The sequence below is a fragment of the Dendrobates tinctorius genome, unplaced genomic scaffold (genome assembly GCF_039654945.1).
Source record: "Dendrobates tinctorius isolate UK_male_01 unplaced genomic scaffold, ASM3965494v1 ptg000011l, whole genome shotgun sequence".
In the NCBI taxonomy this organism is placed as follows: Eukaryota; Metazoa; Chordata; class Amphibia; order Anura; family Dendrobatidae; genus Dendrobates; species Dendrobates tinctorius.
In genome coordinates, this window is record NW_027361679.1 from 87,118,720 (window position 1) to 87,138,584 (window position 19,865).

General features: G+C 43.2%; 1 protein-coding gene across 1 annotated transcript in view; it reads left to right on the forward strand.

Moving 5' to 3' along the window:
- Positions 1-19,865, forward strand: part of RFX2 (regulatory factor X2) — an 89,447-nt gene that overhangs the window by 18,476 nt on the left and 51,106 nt on the right. The window contains exons 2-5 of the mRNA XM_073544331.1: positions 7,118-7,230; positions 11,889-11,965; positions 13,752-14,010; positions 16,002-16,076. Of these exons, the coding sequence (XP_073400432.1) occupies positions 7,126-7,230; positions 11,889-11,965; positions 13,752-14,010; positions 16,002-16,076 (516 nt within the window). The 5' untranslated portion in view covers positions 7,118-7,125. The remainder of the gene's footprint in view (positions 1-7,117; positions 7,231-11,888; positions 11,966-13,751; positions 14,011-16,001; positions 16,077-19,865) is intronic.

Genomic DNA, 19,865 nt, shown 5'->3' on the forward strand with positions numbered 1-19,865 from the left:
CTGGTTTCCTATATAGAACTGTTGGCACAACTCCAAAGTAGGTGGTGCACAAGAAGGATCCCAATCCGTATACTAGTATAGACTAACTTGGCACACACACGTATAGATTCCAGTGAAAGTGATATTTAATAAAGTACAGTACATACAGCAAAGATGTTTCGGTCTCAGCGACCTTCATCAATGTACTGTGTGCACTTATTGGTAGGGCAAAGTGTCCATTAAGAATGAGGAGCATGAGGAGCCATATGTCAGTCCCGGGTATGCGGGGTGAGTGCCAGCAAAGACGCGGTTTCCGCCGTTAGGCTCGCGTCTTAATGGACACTTTGCGCTACCAATAAGTGCACACAGTACAGCATATAGTACATTGATGAAGGTCGCTGAGACCGAAACGTCTTTGCTGTATGTTCTGTACTTTATTACATATCACTTTCACTGGAATCTATACGTGTGTGTGCCAAGTTAGTCTATACTATTCAACTTTGAGCTGACCTTTTAGCGCACCAGCCTCCAAATATTATTTGATGTTTTCCCAATATTCCATCTACTGGCATGATGCTATATATGTATGTGTAACCCTTTAAACAAGTTGATTTCTTTATGACCCCAAAGTGATTCTCTAGCAGCACGTTTTGCCATTGTGTATCCGTGAGTCAGGAAGTGCATTGGGTTGTGACGGCGCACTTACAGCTCCTCGGCCTCACTCTGCATTCCCGTCCTGCTCTCTCCTGGCTTATTGACAGGTCTTTGGTTCTCCTATAAGTGATTACAGCCTGAGGCTGCGGAGCTGTAAGTGCATCGTCACATATATACACAATTTCAGAATGAAATTTCTCACTGCTCACAGTCATTTTTTAAGAGCTACACGGTCATCTAACTAGTTTGGGAGGAGTATATGTTTTTGACAGGTTCCCTTTAACACCAAAAACTGTTTCTATCAGCATACTAAAATTGTAGTTTATTTCTGACACTTCTGTGGATCTATTTGAAAGTATTTAAAACCATTTGTATGCAGTGCTGTAGGCTCAATTCACACACAGGTCTGAAATGCTGGAGACTTGGTACTTCAATAATCTTATTTAATGCATTGGAAGTATCGCGGAACAGGGAGCCACCTGGTATTACCCCAGGCTTGAAGCATCATGACATCCATCTATACATCAAATATTCATTGCAACATAAGCCTTTACTGTGCATTATTTACTAGCGGCCATGTTCGGTTGCTGCACTCGCGTTATTGTAACATCGTTGTGTTTTTGGATTTCCATATTACCCATGTGACACCTACAGAATGTCCATCGCTCCTGCTAGTAGATGTGAATGTGCTTGTGACTGCTGGCAGGAGATAAAGGGAGACAGAGAAGTTCTTCTGCGTAGGTGGCCACAATCTTCTTGAAGGTCAGCAATGACTGTTAGTAAAACAGCCTTGTAGCCTTTATCTATAAAAAAAAAACAACAAACCTTTAAAATGTTCTTTTCTATGTGATTACAAAATATACATATCAGATGTGTTGTACTAGATGGGAGGTGACCAGCTTTAGAAAATCCTTTGCCAAAAATCCTATCTGAATTGTAATTTAGGCCAGGTACAGATGTGTGTTTTTTCAGTCGGTGATCTGCTGTACCTGGCAGCGACTGCTACACATCGCACTGAGCTGTGCTGTTCAACTCCATTCAATGTTTGCATCCAGCTGCCGCTAGGGTTGGGTACAGTGAATTGCTGGGGGTCCTGATCCCTAGAAATCTGAAATTGATTAACTATCCTAAGTACATGTCATCAGTATTACATGCTCGGATATTTTTAAAGGGATACTGTCACAAGGACCTGGGGATCGGAGGACCGCATGTTGTAGGTGCATAGATATTGTTTCCAGCAATGTACCACATGGCTGCTTTCTGTAGTTTTGATAAAATATCACTGTTTTCTCAGCATAACAGTTAGGGTCCCGTTACACTTAGCGACGCACCAGCGATCCCGACAACGATACGACCTGGTAAGGATCGCTGGTGCGTCTCTAGTAAGCTGTCAAACAGTCAGATTTACCCAACGACACAGCAATGATCCAGCGATCCGTATAACGACCTCAGCGGTCGTTGGGACCTTGTCACACAGCAGCAATTCTGATGACTCGCACGTGTCTATGATTTCTGATTCGCTAACAAGGTTGCTCGTCTGTGTCAAACACACAGCGATGCATGCTGGTCAGCAGGATGCCAACGATAAAAAAATGGCCTAGAACATTCGAGCACGACCAGCGACATCGCAGCGGGGGCCTGGTCGCTGATAAGTGTCACACGTAACGAGATCGCTGGCGAGGTCACTGTTGCGTCACAAAATCTGTGACGCTTCAGCGATCTCGCTATGTGAAACGGGGCCTTAACACTAGAGGACTAGTAAACCTGCTGCCATGTAGTCCTCCATATTCATGAGCTCTGTATGACCCCACCTCCAGCACTGAGTGTCAGCTGTCTGCCTATGCACAGTGTACACAATCATTAGTGTGGGCAGATCTCAGTATTTTAAGAACTGGTAGATCTGTAGCAGGTTAAGCAATGTTTTTATCAAAACTGCAGCCAGCAGCCCATTAAGGGATACACTGATGGAATCAGGGTCTTGCTACTACATCAGGCTGCCCTCAGATGGGTTAGTGTAAACCTGATGACTGCTTCCTTTTTAAAGGGTAATTCAACTTTTAATTTTTCATATGTTGTAATCTCTGTGTGCGCGCTAATGATCCGTGAGAGTTTTGGGTCCTGAGGCTCCTACTACGAGCTGAAGTGCTCACTTTCAGAAAGTCTCCGGAGCTCTGTCCATCATTCTTCCTATGTTCTAGCACAGGCTGAGCACTTGTGCCTTTAGTGATCCACGGGTGTCTCAATACAGACTCGGGTAGAACTGCCAGACAATCTACGTTCTGTAACTTTCTGGTCTAATCCTCACCTCTCTCTCCGACATGTCTGAGCTTGCCATTCTAGGGAGGTTTTTTTTTCTCTCCTTTTTCCTTTCTTCACTTCTGTGAGTACACATTCCTCAGATTCCTCATTGCTACACTGAGCCTACTTGTTGGGCCTAAGACAACCCCTGGCGAGGACATTAGATTTGCATTACAATACGGTAGATAAAGATGGCGACCCTGTGCCAGCGTGTCACCGTTGGTTCGTCTTTATTGTATTTGCTTTCTATCTCATGTAAACTCTTTTAACATGTACACGATTACCGATGCTGGAAAAGCGCCAAATAATTCTAGTTTTTCCTTCTAGTACATGCCATATTTCAGTGATGAGAATGAGCGTTGGAATTTGTGAGGTTGACCAACAGCTTTACTTCATTATGAAAGCTTCCATCCACGACATGTTCGGGATGGCATACCTAAAGGTCAGTTTTTTCGTGTACGTTGCAATTGCAGTGAACTAGAGGTTTTTTCCAGGCAAGCCAGAGACCTTACTAGGTTCATTTCTGGGGCGTATCCACGGCAGATGGTGGCCAAAGCCTTTAGGGCCTCAGCCCAACAGGATCGTCGAGATCTTTTGAGGACATGTTGTTGCCAAGAACGTATGGGAGTCAATTTTATTACCACTTTCAACAACCAGTGGCAAGACCTCTACAAAATTTTGAATAAAAATTGGGGCATTCTTTGTAAAGAACCAAGACTTCTTCCCTTTACTGGCAAGAAACCCTAATTGATTGCTAAACGAGCAAGGACCCTACGGATTCTCTGTGCTCTAGCCATTTCAAGAGACCCACAATACCATTGGGTAGAGGAACCAAGTTGTTGGGCACGTTTCCATGTGGGAATTGTACCATCTGTACTTATGTGGTTCGTAACAGACAAGTCTGTGCTCTTTCTTATCCAGATCCAATCCGCACATGGTGTTACTCTAACTGCCGAACTGAAAATGTTATTTGTCTCTTGGTCTGTGACTGTCCAAAACTTTATGTTGGCAAAACGAGTCAAGAATTGCCTTGCTTTATTAGGTTTTCGCATTGCCCATGGTCATATATGATGCCTCACATGTGTCTGACTGTGGGGGTGGTGCGCATGCGCTGTGGCTACCGATCGCCTTTGTTTTTTGTTCGCATGTGCTGAGCTGGTCACATGACCTTAGGTCCTGTTGCTTGCTGTCATTAATTTAACTATCGATGCATTATGCTTTAGAAGCCTGGTCCCTTTTTCCAATTTCTTTGGGACATTTACATTTCTTGTTTTTTCAAACATCTCGGCTTTGTGTTTGCATATGGGTTTAGAGCCCTTTGTGGTATATCATTCATTTGATTTAATCATCACGTGACCGCAAGGTCCTTTTCCTTGTGGTCCTTTTTTGCGTCTGCCTTTTTTGATACACAGGGGTAAGCTTGTTTTTGTTGGGTTCCCATGACTACGTTGTGTATTTGCTGTTCTTGATAAGCCTCTCACACCTGACTAATTGACGATTTACCGAATGACTTTGACTACATAAGGTTGACAAGCCTCTCTCTCCCTCACTTCTCCCTGAGGAAGCCATGCGGTGTGGCGATACGCGTGGGGTCTTTCCCCCTCTCCCCCTTGTGACCGGTCGCTCTTCTTCTCCAGGATCCAACAGGTCTTATTCAGGATTAATTACCTTCTCTCCCTCACCCTCTGTTTATTTTCTAGAGGGTTTTTGTTTTTATCTTTCCCTTTCCACTGATATTACTATTGTATTTTTTTGACAAATTTCCAGGTTTTTCTGGTGTGCTTCGATTTTTGTCATCGTTGTCTGTGGCTCTATGTGTGTTTCATTATAACACACTCCCAGTGCACATAGTAGAGGAGGGGTTCTTTCTGCGTGTGGGGCACTTACAAGGCCCTTCATGCTGTTGTATATTTGATAACCTTTTTGTTTTTTTTAATTATTTTTAAACTTGTTTGTTGCTTGTCTAACTTTAATTGTTACTTGTTATACCGTTTGTGGTGATCTTTGCCTTTACACGCTACTTTTTTTGTTTTTTGATTACTTTTTGGTGTGTGGTGGGAGATCCCACGTATTGACCTATTGGTAGTGCCCTCAGTTTTTTGTGATTTGTGAGGTTGACAGCACAATGTCCTGTAAAGATGTATATGCGGCTCCCATGGTGGTGGCTCATTAACGCTGGATGACTCCATTTTATGTGAATCGTTGACTTGTAGGTCGTCGATTGCACTGCTGGTAGTGATGAGACTGGCCCGGCCCGCACTGCATACATTATGTATATATAGCTATGACTTTGATGACGACAAAATAAAATGACTTCCTGCTGTTTTTCTAAACCTAGGCTGATATCAATTGCTTTGAGCTTAAGATGTGTCTAGATCTGATAATGTATTGCCGAAAAGCCTGAATATTATTTCATTAGGAAATGAGAAATGCTTCTCCGAAGCAGCGCTGGAATAAACAGTGTCTCTGCTCTCCCTCCCTCCACATTTCCCCCAGTCTCGTATAATAGATGACACATTGCCTAGTTAATGGCAGAAAGCAGAGCAGCGTACAGTAGGGGAGGGCGACGGGGGTGGGGTGAGTGGCGTATTGTTTAGTTTGGGATGTAATCTGTGAGTTGCCCGGCAACCAGATCATGGATACAGAAGTGGACTGCAGTTGCTCCTAGCAACCGTTGTTTGCAGAGCAACAATCCGGAGGAAAGCAAACAGAGCCAAGCATAGCAGTCTCTGCTCTACACATGGAACATCTGCATCTGTTTTCCTGCTGATTAAACACTGTCTGACCTCCGCTCTCCAGCAAGCCGCTGAAATCTCCACAGCACCACTGTGTGTGGGCAGAGATGGAGATATCATATACCGTATATTTCTTTTCAACTTCAAAGTTGTCCCTGATTGGTGCAGGAAGTTTAGCAAGTTTTCTTTTCACCTATGATCACCAGTAATTGTCCAGGACTTTAACCTTTGCTTGTCCTTTGTCTGATCAGTGGGAGCCGACACAAGCACCCTCCTGATGAGCGGTCTGCGGCGGCCAAAGCTGCTGAGTTATGGAGCTGCACAGCTCTGTGAACGGTATAGTGGCCACAGCCGGGTACTGCACATCGGCCCCCTATTTACATCAATTGGGGGGGGGGGGGGGGTCAGCGTGCATTACCCGGCTGCGGCCACTGTTCCGTCAACTGAGGTGTGCAGCTCTCTTCCACCGCCAACACTGGAATCTGACCTTGATGACCTATCCCAAAGATGGAACATTAATATTTAAGTCCTGGACAGTCCCTTTAATCCCTGGACAGTTTGCCGATTCCTGGCCTGACTTTCATAGCACGCTGGCAACAATAAGGCCTAATTCAGATGTCCGTAATTTCTATAATCTGCAAAAAAAAAAAAAAAAAATGATCCTAGTATCATCGGCACTTTTGTTCCGGTTTTCGTCAGTGTGTTAGTTGTTACTAACGTTTCTTTAGTGATTTTCACGTATGAGAAAAACAAACATTGCAAAGCTTCTGCTATCCATTACAATGTTAATCGTAGACTGCGCACACAGTGGCCTCTTAGACCAAATTTACCCATACAAGTCTGAGACTTGGACCAAAAACTGACCTCTTTATGCTGCTTTTTCTTTTGTAAACCAGGCATGTGAATATCCCCATAGACTATAATGGTTACATGTTCTATGTATGAAAAAGACTGATAAACCGCCCACGTGAGGCCTTAGTATTTATATGGTACAGTATATGTATTCTATAGTATCATGGGTGAATTTTATTTTCTAGTTGTACCATTTTTCATAAAAATACTCATCCAGGTGGCTTACTGACTTAGAAAGGATAATGTAATTACATTTTTGCACTTGGCATATTCTGGAGTTGTACTAGTAAAATCAAGTGCTCGGGAACATGTTGGGATCATATGTACATTTTAATGAATGTAATCTTCTGTATATGTATTATGCCATCTATGCTGTAGGATTAGTGACAGGAAGCCCTGAGCAGTGTCGGTCCCATGAGCCGCCTTGTACCTCGTATGTCTCCACTTCTGAGCACTTGCAGAGATACAATCCTTTGCTGAAAAAAAAGAATTCCCTTTATTAAGGAGAGCTTTGTGGAAAAGCTGCCTCTAAGCATTTTTACCTTTGCGGTGATTGCTTAGCACCTTTCTAATGTCACTCTCTTCTCTCCATCGTCTAGTTACCATCATGCAAAGTTCAGACAGTGGCTCGGATTCTGCGACCTCGGTTGCATTACGGACCTCGGCATCTGCTCAAGCACCAGTTGTTCAACCAGTCCCGGCTTCTCAGCAGGTAATGTGCTCCTAATGATAGAAAGATTGCATGCTGAAACCTAAAGGGAATCTGCTACCAGATTTTTTTCGAGCCCTGCTCTAAAGCCACTGGGCAGTGAATTTTCCCAAGGCGCCACATGAGGGCCCATGACTGTTGTGGAGGGCCAAACGAATAGGCTGAAATGAATTCTGTTCTATATTAATATTAACATATTTATTCTAATTATGTTATTTTAATATTGTCTTAATATCACTTAATATTGAGCAGAATTGCGTATGCTGATACCCCCTTATATACCGTATGAGTCTGCACACAGCCCCCTTATATACCATGAGCCCCCTACAAACAGCATGAGTCCCCCATATACAGTGTGAAAATCCACGTAGCATTTCTCTATACAGTATGAGAATAATCACACCCCCCACATAGCCCCCTATATATAGTATGAGACCTCACATAGCCTCCTACATACATGCAAACATCCCATACGCATATGGGAAAAGAAAAAACAAAAAGCAGCCCATCCTCACTTCCGATCCTCCCACTCCTAGCACTCCAGTGCACTGACCCCTCACAGCAGACATGATGTGATGACATCTGCTGTCTCAATTGCACATGCTGATTTGTGGAAGATGGAGCTGGTGGCACCGTCCTCCACCAGTGTAGTCAACGCTGTCTGCATATCAAAGATGTGGGTAGCGGTGACATGGGAGAGCGGGCAGCACTACAGGTCATGTTCCGGCCCTTGGGCAACTTGTTTCAGCACATTGGTTTCCGCGGGCTGGACTGGAACAACCTGTGTGCTGGATGTGGCTCACTGGCCACACATTACCTTGCTCTACCCTTCAGGCATTAGACCAGAGTTGGGGAAGCTCAGACCAGCGGGCTGTTTACGGCCCTTGATGACCTTTTATCTGGCCCTTGGGAAGATTCCTGGAAACCGCAGTGCCTGGGCCGGCAGCTGTGTTTCACCGTACTGGCTCATTAATGTCTTCTTGCTCTGTGCGCATACACATGCAGTGTTCCTTACTGAATGATGAGGCACATGCAATGAAAGATTACTTCCTGACACCAGTGCCAGCGTCAGGACGTACTTTATGGGTGGAGTTGGCGCACAATTTGTATGGCCCCGAAGAATGATTTGAATATTCAAATGGCCATTGGCAGGAAATGGATTCCCCACCCGTGCATTAGACTAAAGTTTATCAAACCCACTAGTATTGTTGGGCTCTGCCTACAGTGTGTATTGGGAGGGCCTCCCGAGAGATAAGGAGCTGACGTATCTGATATTTGGACTGCCAATCCTTTTGTTCTCAGCACGGTAAGCTGCCGCCAATGTAGTCTGGCAGTGGCTTTCATAGCTAACATAGAAGCACTCGCAGGGCAAACTCTGCCGTGCATGGAGAAGTAAGAAGATGTAGCCATCTATTGAGTTTGAGATCCTTGCTTTTCTAGTTTGCAAATTTTTTCTACATCCTACCGACTTCTTAAAGTGCAATAAAATCATCATATTAGACGATTTTAAGCAAAATGACCAAGAATGGAGATTATTATGAACAAAGAAATAATCATCTGTTACCTGTTGAATTCCCTCCCATGCAGTAATGGTATTCTGTCCGGCAATCATGCGACCACTGCAGACAATCCCTGGCTTCGATAGTCACATGCCATACGTGCAAATGTTGCCGCTGGAGCTAGTGATTGGCTGCAGGTTCATGTATATGATTTATTGCGAAAATTCTAGTCTTTAAGATAACTTTCTGATATTCTAAAGCTGGCCTTACCAAGTAGATATTTGGTGATGGTGGATCTGGTGGGTTTGTGAGGTGTAGATTAAATTTCTACCTGCCTAATCATTTGTTTTATGGAGATAAGTGACAACAGATGGCTTCAGCCGCTTATTTTGTTCCATCTCTTGAAAGCCAAATATCCAACAGCTATATATTGTTTGAGTAGCTTTTAGCCTTGCCAAAGGCTTCTGAATCTACAGAAGATAAGTTGTTAAAAACTATTCACTTAGCCTAAAAATAGGACATAAGTTCCTCTTAAAGCATCTTCTCTTTTTACAACCTCCTGTTAATCACCTTTTCCTTCCAGAGAAGTTTGTCTCAGTCGTCTGGCTCTGCTCCCAAAGGAGCACATGGTCAGGGTGTCTCTGTGCCCAGAGCTCACCAGATACAGCAGCAGGTAAAAGGCCCAAGAAGGTCTCCGCTCAAAGTCTGGCTGCTACTAATCCCCCTATACCCCACTGCCAACCTATCCTGGCAATTCTAAAGCACCGCTGACTGCTGCATCAGTTCTAACCCACTCTTGTATTTTACTATGCTTGGTCTATAATAACCCAGAATGTAAAAGTAAGAGAGGAATATTGTTTTGCTGTGAAGGTAGTAATCTTGTGTGCCCACCGCTTGATATAATGTGCATCTAATGCTGTTAATGTCATTTATCTCTCACATCCAGTGTTCAGTGATATTTATGCAGTTCAGCAATTGCCTAGTTGTGTTGCTAATAACACAATAAAGAAGTATTTTATCTGTAAAACTCAATTTGACAAAGTCCGTTGTAGTTAAAGGGTTGCTTCACTACTTGTATATTGATGACCTACCTGCATCGGTCGGATGATAACAGTTGCGGAGCTGAAAAGTACAGCTCAGTCAACTGTGTAGTATCCGCTGCCAGGTACTGCAGATTTGCTCCACAATTTCTATCATCCGTTGAAGTGGGTCTGCAGTACCTGGCAGCAGACAATACTACACAGTTGAGTGAGCTGTTCAGATCCACAACTATCATCCGGTCAAGTGGAAAGGTACAACTGTCAATTTTGAAGTGTCCTCTGCCAGGTACTGCAGATCCACTCAAATGTATGTTAGTACTGTACTGTTCAGTTCCTCAACTGCTAATATTCAGTTGAGTGGATCTGCAGTACCTGGCAGAGGACACTTCAAAGTTGACAATTGTACCGTTCCACTTGACCGGATGATAGTTGTGGATCTCAACAGCTCACTCAACTGTGTAGCAGTGTCTGCTGCCAGGTACTGCAGACCCACTTCACCAGATAACAGTTGTGGAGCTTATTTGCAGTACCTGGCAGCAGATACTATACAGTTGACAGATCTGTACTTTTAAGTTCCTCAACTGCTGTCAGCTTTGTAGTGGCTGGTGTTAGATACTGCAGATCCGCTCTGCCGGATGTTAGCAGTTGTGAACAATACAGCTTAATCAACTGTGTAGTGTCCGCTGCCTGGTCCTGCAGATACACTCTGCTAGATGTTACCAGTTGCGGAGGTGAGCAGTGCAGCTCCGTTAATTTAAGTGGCTGACAAAAGGGACTTCAATGCCACTTCTATTCATTGAAAAAGGGGTAGTTCTGCAGTGCCCAGCAGCGGCGACTACACAGTTGAGAAAGCTGTATTGTTCTTCTCAGGAGCTGCTAAAATCCTTCCTACTCTGGCGCTGACAACAGCTAAACATTGGGGATGCTGGTTGTCGGATCCCTGTCGATATGCTGTTTATGACCTAGCCTTAGCATAAGCCCTCAATATAAAGGTAGTGGAGCAATACTTACAATTCCTCATATGCACAAATAGGAAATTTGATGTTGCGATGCAATAGGAAAAATTCCAGCGTCTTTTATTGTACGCAGTTATTCGCTATATTCGGAGCATGATCACAGTACTTTTATAGCATATAGTTAATTTTTTGCTCCAGCTTGATGTCCCATTTCCACTTATTTTCGCATCTACAGGCTTTAAGCGTTCTAATCTGCAGTGGTCTCGGGTTGCCACTGATCACTTGGTTCGTTTCTGGCAGTCCAGGGTGATAACGTGGTTAGTACTCAGAATCTAGCTAGAATTGTAAGTTTGGGCTGCCAACATAGAGTGCTCTCTGCACGATGGTTTAGACCTCTCTCATTGAAGTCAGTGGCTCTGCATTATATAGACATTTATTAACATCTAATGGTGATGAGAAGCAGATAGGACTTAAAGAGATCTGCAACAAATGGGGAGTGGAGGAGAGGGGCACAGCCTGGTCTTCTATGCCCCTTATAAAATCTGATACATTTATTCCACTTGTTTTGGAAGGGTTTTTTTTGCTGTGTTCTGTGTTGTGGCCAAACTGAATCTTGCATCATTCTAATAAAAGGCGTTGAAGAACAAAGCTTTCACTTAATGGTGTTGGCCACTAACAAGCATCCTTACACTGCTCTGGTCTTCTGTGAGATGCTACTGCATGCTAATGTTCCAGCTATTCTGCATGACGCCGACATCTGTTACATGTATGCGTTAAGGGGTTTAGTTTTGATATATATTTTTTAAACTGTTGATATCATCCTACTATAGATCAATAGGAGTCCCACAGGGCCGCACGTTCAAGCAGCTGATCAGTGGGGGCGTCCATAGAAATGACTAATATCGATGGCCTCTGCTAAGGCTAGACCAACCAGAATAGTCCCTTGAAGTGTAACGTACATGCCATAATTGCCTATTGGATGGCTAGTAAAAAGATCGTAGATGTTATGTGTTTAAGTCATCAGTCCCAACCAATAAAACGGTTCTCAGATTAAGGACTATTTTTAATAACCCTAAAAAGCTTTGTACTTGTCTGCCTGATATTGAAATGTCACTTTCATGTGTAAATGCAGTCAGAGATGGTAAAAATGGGATTTGTCATTGCAGGTGCAAACCGTGCAACATGTGTACCCTGCACAAGTGCAGTATGTGGAGGGCGATGCCGTGTACACCAATGGCACCATGTAAGTATTCCTTATTCGAGGAACTCTGGCCTCAACATTAAGGCTGTGTGCCCACAGTAGCATTTTGAAGCGTTTTTAGGGCTCAAACCGCTTAAAATAAGCTTCTCATTCAATTTAATGCATTTTGGCCTTTGTGCCAATGCATGCGTTTTTTTCCGCTCAGAAAACGCTTAGCGGCTAAAAACGCAGCATGCTCATTATTTTCCGCATAGGTCCGCGGTTTTAGCTGTTTCCATTGTTTCCAGAAAACGCATCAAAAACGTGCAGAAATAAAACGTGCATCTTCTGGGAAGGAGTCCGGTTTTTTGAGCGTTTTAAAACGCTAACGTGGGCACATAGCCTAATCCCTTCACGACATACGCCGTGCATGTACGGCGCTGCTGTAGAGGTGATTTCCTGCAAACCGGTGTACATGTAACGGCGTGACTATCACGAAGGGTTCGCTCCAAGCGCTTGCGCGATCAAAAGCAGGTTGCAGCGCTGTATGAGAATGGATACCCTGTGGGCAACGCCCTTGATCAGTGCGTGGGCGATTAACCCTTCTGATACCGCTGTCAATGTGAACAGCGACATTGATCACCTTCTGCTCCGATTGGCACAACGCGATTGTGTTGTGCCGATGGTCTCCTTGGTGACCCAGGGCTGAAAGATGGTCGCGGGGTCACCCAGGTATGGTGGCCTGTAAGCTCCTGCTCAGACCAGGAGATGACACTCCTTCTCTCTTCCCTGTGGGCCAGAGACTAATCTAAGACGCTGCAATCCAAATGCATTGCAGAGTATTAGATCAGGGCAGTGAAAGCGGATATCCCATCCTGGAATTAGATTTAAAAAAATAAATAAATAAATAATAATTTTAATAAATATATTTATTGAAAGTCAATACAAAAATAAACGAAGTGCACATATTTGGCATCACCGGCTAATTCTATGCTCCCAAAGCCTAATGCCTCTTCCCTTCTAATCCCCACAGTGTGCCTAAACCACAGTTAGCATCCATGCTTGGCATTTCTGTGGTGAGGAGAACCCGCTTTAATTTATGGGGTCTATGTCTCCAGAAGCATGGGCTGGTCACTACAATGTACTGGTCACTACAATGTACTGGTCACTACAATGGCAGATTTGCAGTTTTCACTCCGCAAGATCCACTGCTGCTTGTTTCTGGAAAAGACCCATGGAATCAAAATAGTCACTACACCTGTAAAGTAGATAAAATCCCACCTGTAAAGTAGATAAAATCCCAAATGAGTATAATTTCCAAAATGGGGTCACTTGAGGGGGGATTCTGCTCTTCTAGCACTTAGGGGCTTTGTATATGGCGTCCGCAAACTATTCTACAATAATTTGTGCTCCAGGAAGCAAATAGTGCTCCGTCTCTCCCCAGTCTTTCCGTATGGCTAAGCAGTACTGTACAGCGACATATGGGGTATTGCCACTTTCAGCAGAAATTGGGGGATGATTTTTTTTTTGCTGTTTTTACTCATTTTCCAGTGCGAAAATTTAAAATAAATGGCGAGAACAATTTTTCTGGTAAAAATGTAATTGAGTGACAGTTTCCTTTTAAATAAGGGGAAGGATGTGTGTGTGTATGACACCCAAATTTATGAAATGTAATTTCTCTTACATGTTATATTCGTTATTCTGTCATCAAGCTCTTCCATCTACCCCACTTTCGTACAGTGGCCACTCTAACATGGTCTCTCCTTTTGGACGTAACTATTCGTTTACACCCCTTAGTTATGTGTTGCTTTTTGACTTGATTTCCACCTGTTTTTATTTTCTTCCACAGCCGAACAGCTTATTCCTACAACGCTGAAGCCCAGATTTACGCTCCAAGCAGTGCCGCCTCATATTTCGACTCTCAAGGCGGAGGTGCCCAAGTGACCACCGTGGTCTCCTCTCCCAGTGCGATACCCTCTCACAGTATGGTGGGCATCACCATGGATGGGAGCCAAATCATCTCTAGTTCTGGGGCATACCTAATTCATGGAGGTCTGGACAGTTCCCGCCATAGTTTATCTCACACTTCTCGGTCCTCTCCCGCAACGGTGCGTATGTGAGATCTGGCATTGTGAGTCTGTCTGTGTAGCTTGCTATCTATGGTGTGTATCCAGTAAAGAAAAAAAAAAAAACTTGTGTAATAGTCAACTTTAACATGTGCATTCAAGCTGCCAGGAAAACGAAAATCATGCTCAGTGCTGCAATTGCAGGACACAAAAGGGTTATTCCCATCTCCAAGATTCTGTCCCAATATGTAGTAGGTGTGCTAATAATAATATAAGCAAATATGTCTTATTAGAAATGTAGTCTAGTTCTGATTCACTATGTTGCTTACCCCATGTGCAGGGCATTGCAGTAGCTTAGATAACCATGGCAACGACAACCAGCTAACTGTCACTATATTAGCAGTAGTAACCACGGAAACCTAAGCTACTGCAGTGCCTTCACATGGTAAAAAGCTTATCAGAAGAACTATGCTACATTTCTAATATGAGGTATTTGCTATTATTACAACTATTACATATTGGGATAGGATCTTGGGAGATGGGAATACCACTTTAATGGCTTCCTTTATTTGTTTGCTATGTTAATCATGTACAGAAAAGTGACAATGACTTTTTAAGTGCATAAACCTTAAGTTATTTTAGGATAAGCATTCCTCATAATCTTAACTAAAGAATAAAGGGTCAATATTCCAGGCTTCCTGAGAATGAGTGACTGGTTTACAGAGATCAACAAGTTTATTTCACCATCTGATGGAACCTTGTACAGGATAAGAGTTTTCGTCGTTTTTTTTTTCTTCCTGACTTTTTAAATCTTTGTATCTCTGTATGACAGACACCAGTGCTTGCATGTGTGGAAATGCTACTGTAGGTTTTCACTTGGCCCATTTTCTACTTCCTCTGCTTTCTTTTCGTTCGTCCTAAAGTGCTCTTACACATCTAACCATATTGAGTTTAGATCTATTTATTTGATCATTTTCATACCTTAGTAGATGGTTTGCTTTAATGTTTTTGTTCTGATTGTCTGCTATTTCATATATGTAATTTTTTTTAAAGAGTAACAGTCGTTTTTATTTTTTTTCATAAATCAATAGTGCATGTAAACTTTGTAATATGTCTTATTAGAGAAATTCACTTTTTTTTTTTTTTTTTCTTCTCCTGAATTGATCTTCCATTCTTATGATTATTATAACTTGTGGGTACAGTACATAATTTTCCACTCCTGAGATAGATGACAGTTGGTACCTATAAAGTTCTATGGAGAACTATAACTGTCATTTCAGAACTTGCAGCAGATTGTCAGTCTGCATCTAGCTCCTCTCCATCGAATTTTAAGAGTGCCAACTGTCATCTATCTCTGCAATGGGGGAAGTCTTTCATCACCGAGTACAGATTTTTACCCGTTAATTGAGAGGAAAAGCTCAGTCCACAAGGTGGAAGAAGGACGCTTCTCTGATGAGAAGTATTGCAAAGTTGCTTAGTTTCATGTGTACTATTGATAGATAAAATGAAACTGGCTGTTACTGTTTAACGTCCCACTGCCTGCAATGGAATACAGCTAGACTGTACCGTGAGCGCATACACTGTCATTAGCGTTGCAGTCTTAGTGTCAGCTGGCCAATGGCGCCACGTTGTCCCGCAATTCACTGTGGAAGCCGAAAGCACCAAGCAGGATAGTCACAGCAAATGTTTTGTGAAATATCCCTAGAACCCAAACCCATCTATGTTGTGTAGTAAACGCCATTTGGCGATGGAGCGGCCGCTCTCAGCACCTACCTGTGACTTCTGTCTTCTGCACCTGTGTCCGCTCTCCCCATAACGCTGTGATCAAGCACCGCCGCTTGGACGTATGAGTTTTGCCTGTCACCTAACACAGTGAATGTATTATCCGGCCTCTACCTGGTTCTTCTGAATGTGTCGCTGCATGTCGCAGAACAGGAAGGCTTTTTCGGGCCATGTATTACCCCCATTCCCGCCTGTCCATAATCGGGGCTCTGTCTGACGTTTCCTCTGTTTTTTGCATGCTTTCTCTGTAGCTTGAAATGGCGATTGAAAATCTCCAAAAAAATGAAGGCATCACCTCTCACAAAAGCAGCTTGCTCAACAGCCATGTAAGTTCACCTCTAACTTCACCGTCTGCGGCACAGGAGCTTTACCGGCATGCTTGTGTATAACTCCTCTGCACCACATTTTACCTAGCCATAATACTACTTCCTATGCTCTTGTATAATGTCTACAACATGGGGGACATGTGTGCATTGGGTTCTTATTTATGTTTTCTCCTTTAATATAGTTGAATCCATAGTTTCATTTTTCACTGCGCTCTGCCACCTCACCAGAAGTGTAACTTGAATATCCTGGGCCCCAATGCTAGTTCTGTAACGGGACGCTCCGGCTACCATAGACTGTTAATAGTGCTGCTGCTCTACATGTGACAGATGGGCGCTTAGGCCCTCTCAGACACCAGTGCCTGGGTGCTTTAGCCATGACAAAACTCTGTAACAATGGAGATGTGCCTGAGATGTCTTTCTTTTATCCGTAAAACTTTAATAGCCAAAAAAAAGTTCTCCATATGTGACCCGTACATATGACCATTTATACTTTCACTTTGCTGCAGTGCATTGAGGGCACAACACTGCCACCCAGTGCTCACATACGCCAATAGATGATTTTCAGCAAAACATTTTTGGCCCTAAATCATCTTAAAGGGGTTGTCCAGTCCTTAACTCACATTATGTGACTACAGACATGTGAACCCTTACAGCACGAGTAATGTGCTCTGTCACGATTCCACAGCACCAGAAACAGTGGTCACGCGACCGCAGGTATCCAATATGCATACTCCCGGCCACATTCTGAATAGACTGTTTCCGGCCTCTCTATACACTTGCATTGAGCAATGCAGCACCCATCTAGTCTGAATGTGGCCAGGATGTGACATGCAGCGACATGACCGCCGCTGCCGGCACCGGATAATACTCACAGCTCCCAGAGGATTTACAGGTCTGCAGGCTTGTAGGTTAGGATTGGACAACCACTTTAATTGTGTATGTGATCTGAGATGTGAGAGAATATTGAAATATTTACCAACTTCCATCTTTTCTGGTTTGCCACCCTTTCCTCTACGGCAGAGGTCTCAAACACGCAGCCTGTGGGCCGTATGCGGCCCCTGAGGCAGGCATCTGTGGCCCGCGGTGCACCCCATATCTCACTCCCTGAGGCAGGGGGAAGGGCGCGCATTCAGGAGCGCGCTATGGCTGTTCTGTGTGCACACACTGCACAGGACCTGGGATAAGGTCACAGGAGTGGGAGGAGTCAGGTCACATGATCGGGGCCTCAGTGTATGCAGGAAGCTGCTGTCTGTGCTGATTGTCATGATGCTGGATGAAGGTAAGGTTATGTGTGGGGTCAGGAGGGGTTTACAGGGTGGATGTAGCAGAACCATGTGTGTACAGAGCAATGTGTATGGAGCGGAGCCGCATGTGTACGAAGTGTACTGAGCGGAGCCATGTATGTACAATGTGTATGGAGCGGAGCCAAGTGTGTACGAAGTGTATGGACCGGAGCCGTGTGTGTATGAAATGTATGGAGAGGAGCCGTGTGTGTACGGAGCGTGGTGTATGGAGAGGAGCCGTGTGTGTACGGAGCGTGGTGTATGGAGAGGAGCCGTGTGTGTACGGAGCGGAGCTGCGTGTGTACAAGGTGTACGTAGCAGAGCCATGTGTGTGCAGAGCAGTTTGTGTACGAGGTGTATGGAGAGGAGCCATGTGTGTATGAGGTGTAATAAGTTTGAAAGAAATGCGGCACGCCAGCTCAAATTTTTTTTTATGTGCGTTCCATTTACTATGTCGAGTTTGAGACCCCTGCTCTACGGGTTTACATGAGCACTCCTCTAGTTTGCTGGCTCACAAGTACTATTGTGTGGGCCATGGCTACTTCCTTCTGTAGAAATACAAAGCATTCTCTTAGGCAAAATAATTGACCAGTAGAAAACAATAACTCCATTGCCGTAGAAAATTATAAACTTTTTTCTTTAAAAAAAAAAAACTTTACTGAAAAAAAAAAACAATTATAAAGTCATTGATGTAAGTGTTTGCTCCCTTGAAATTGTTCCTGAAATGAAGTCTTTCTCCCAGAAAATCATTACAATTACATGTTTGATGTATTGGAACAACACAAAGAAACGGAGCAAAAAGCCAAATTGGACATAATTTCACACAACCCCAAAAATGGGCCAGACAAAATTGTTGGTACCCTCACCTTAATATTTGGTTGTATCCCCTTTGGAATAAATAATAACTGCAATCAATCACTTCCTATAACCATTAACAAGCTTCTTCCACCTCTCAACTGGAATTTTGCACCACTCATCTTTTGAAAACTGCTCAGGTCTCTCATATTTGAAGGGTGCCTTCTCCCTACAGCAATTTTAAGATCCCTTAACAGGTGTTCAATGGTTTTAGACCCGGACTCATTGCTGGCCTCTTCTGAACTCTCCAGCGCTTTGTTTCCATTCATTTCTGGGTGATTCTTGAAGTATGTTTGGGGTCATTGTCCTGCTGTAAGACCCGTGACCTAGGACATAAACCCCGATTTCTGACACCGGACACTACATTGCCGCCCAAAATCCTTTATAATCTGCACGTTTTATGATGCCTCACCCACAGTCAGGGCACCCAATGCCAGAGGCAGCACAGCAAAACAACGCCAAAACATTTTTGAACCTTCATCATATTTGACTGTAGGTACTGGGTTCTTTTTTTTTTTTTTTTTTTTTTTGGACCATTCATTCCATTTTCGGTGAACAGTAGAATGATGTGCTTTACCAGAAAGCTGTATCTTGGTCTCATGTGTCCGCAAGACGCTTTCCCAGAAGGACTTTGCCTTGTATACATTTTAGCAAGCTGCAGTCTAGGTTTTTTATGTCTGTGTCAGCAGTGGGGTCCTCGTCGGTCTCCTGCCATAACATCTAATTTAATTGAAATGTCGACGGATAGTTTGCGCTGACACTGATGCACCCTGTACCAGCAGGACAGCTTGAATTTCTTTGGAACTTGATTGGAACTGCTTATCCACCATCTGGACTATCCTGCGTTGCAACCTTTCATCAATTTTTCCCTGCTGTCCATGGGTTGTAAGCTTCATGTTTATGTTGCACTCCGTGGACAAAGGAGCTCTGGAGATGAACTTGTAACCTTGCGATAACTGATGTATTATATATTTTTTTTTTTTTTTTTTTTAACAATTTTGGTTCTCAAGTCCTCAGACAGTGCTCGTTCTGTTCTCCATGCTTCGTGTGACACAGACATTCAATGCAAAGACTGAGTCATCGTCTCCCCTATTTATCTGGTTTCAAGTGTGATTTTCATATTGCCCACACCTGATGCTTGCCACAGGCGAGTTTGAATGAGGATCATATGCTTGAAACAAAGTTTTGTGTGAAATTATGTCCAATTTGCCTTTTTTTTTTTTTTTTTTTCTCTTCTTTTTTGTGTTCCGGTATACGTAAAGGAAATAAACATGTATAATAAAACGTGTAATTTAAATAATTTTCTCAGAGAAATACTTAATTTTCTGGACCAATTTCAAGGGTGCCAAAAATAATCCATTAAAAAAAAAAAACATTATGGCCTTGTAGTCACAAAAAGGTCCAACATGGGCATAATAAACTATAAATATCAATTAATTCATAAATAAATGGGTGGGTATAGACCAATAGGGCCTTTGTACCAAATCACTTTTAAAAGTCTAACTATGCAGCATGCAGCAGATCAATTCATCACCATTGAAATCCATACAACATATGCATTACCAATAATGTAGTAATTTTATATATACATATACAAAAAAGTCAATAAAAATAATAAATCATGAATAATTTATCTGCACAATCCCAATGA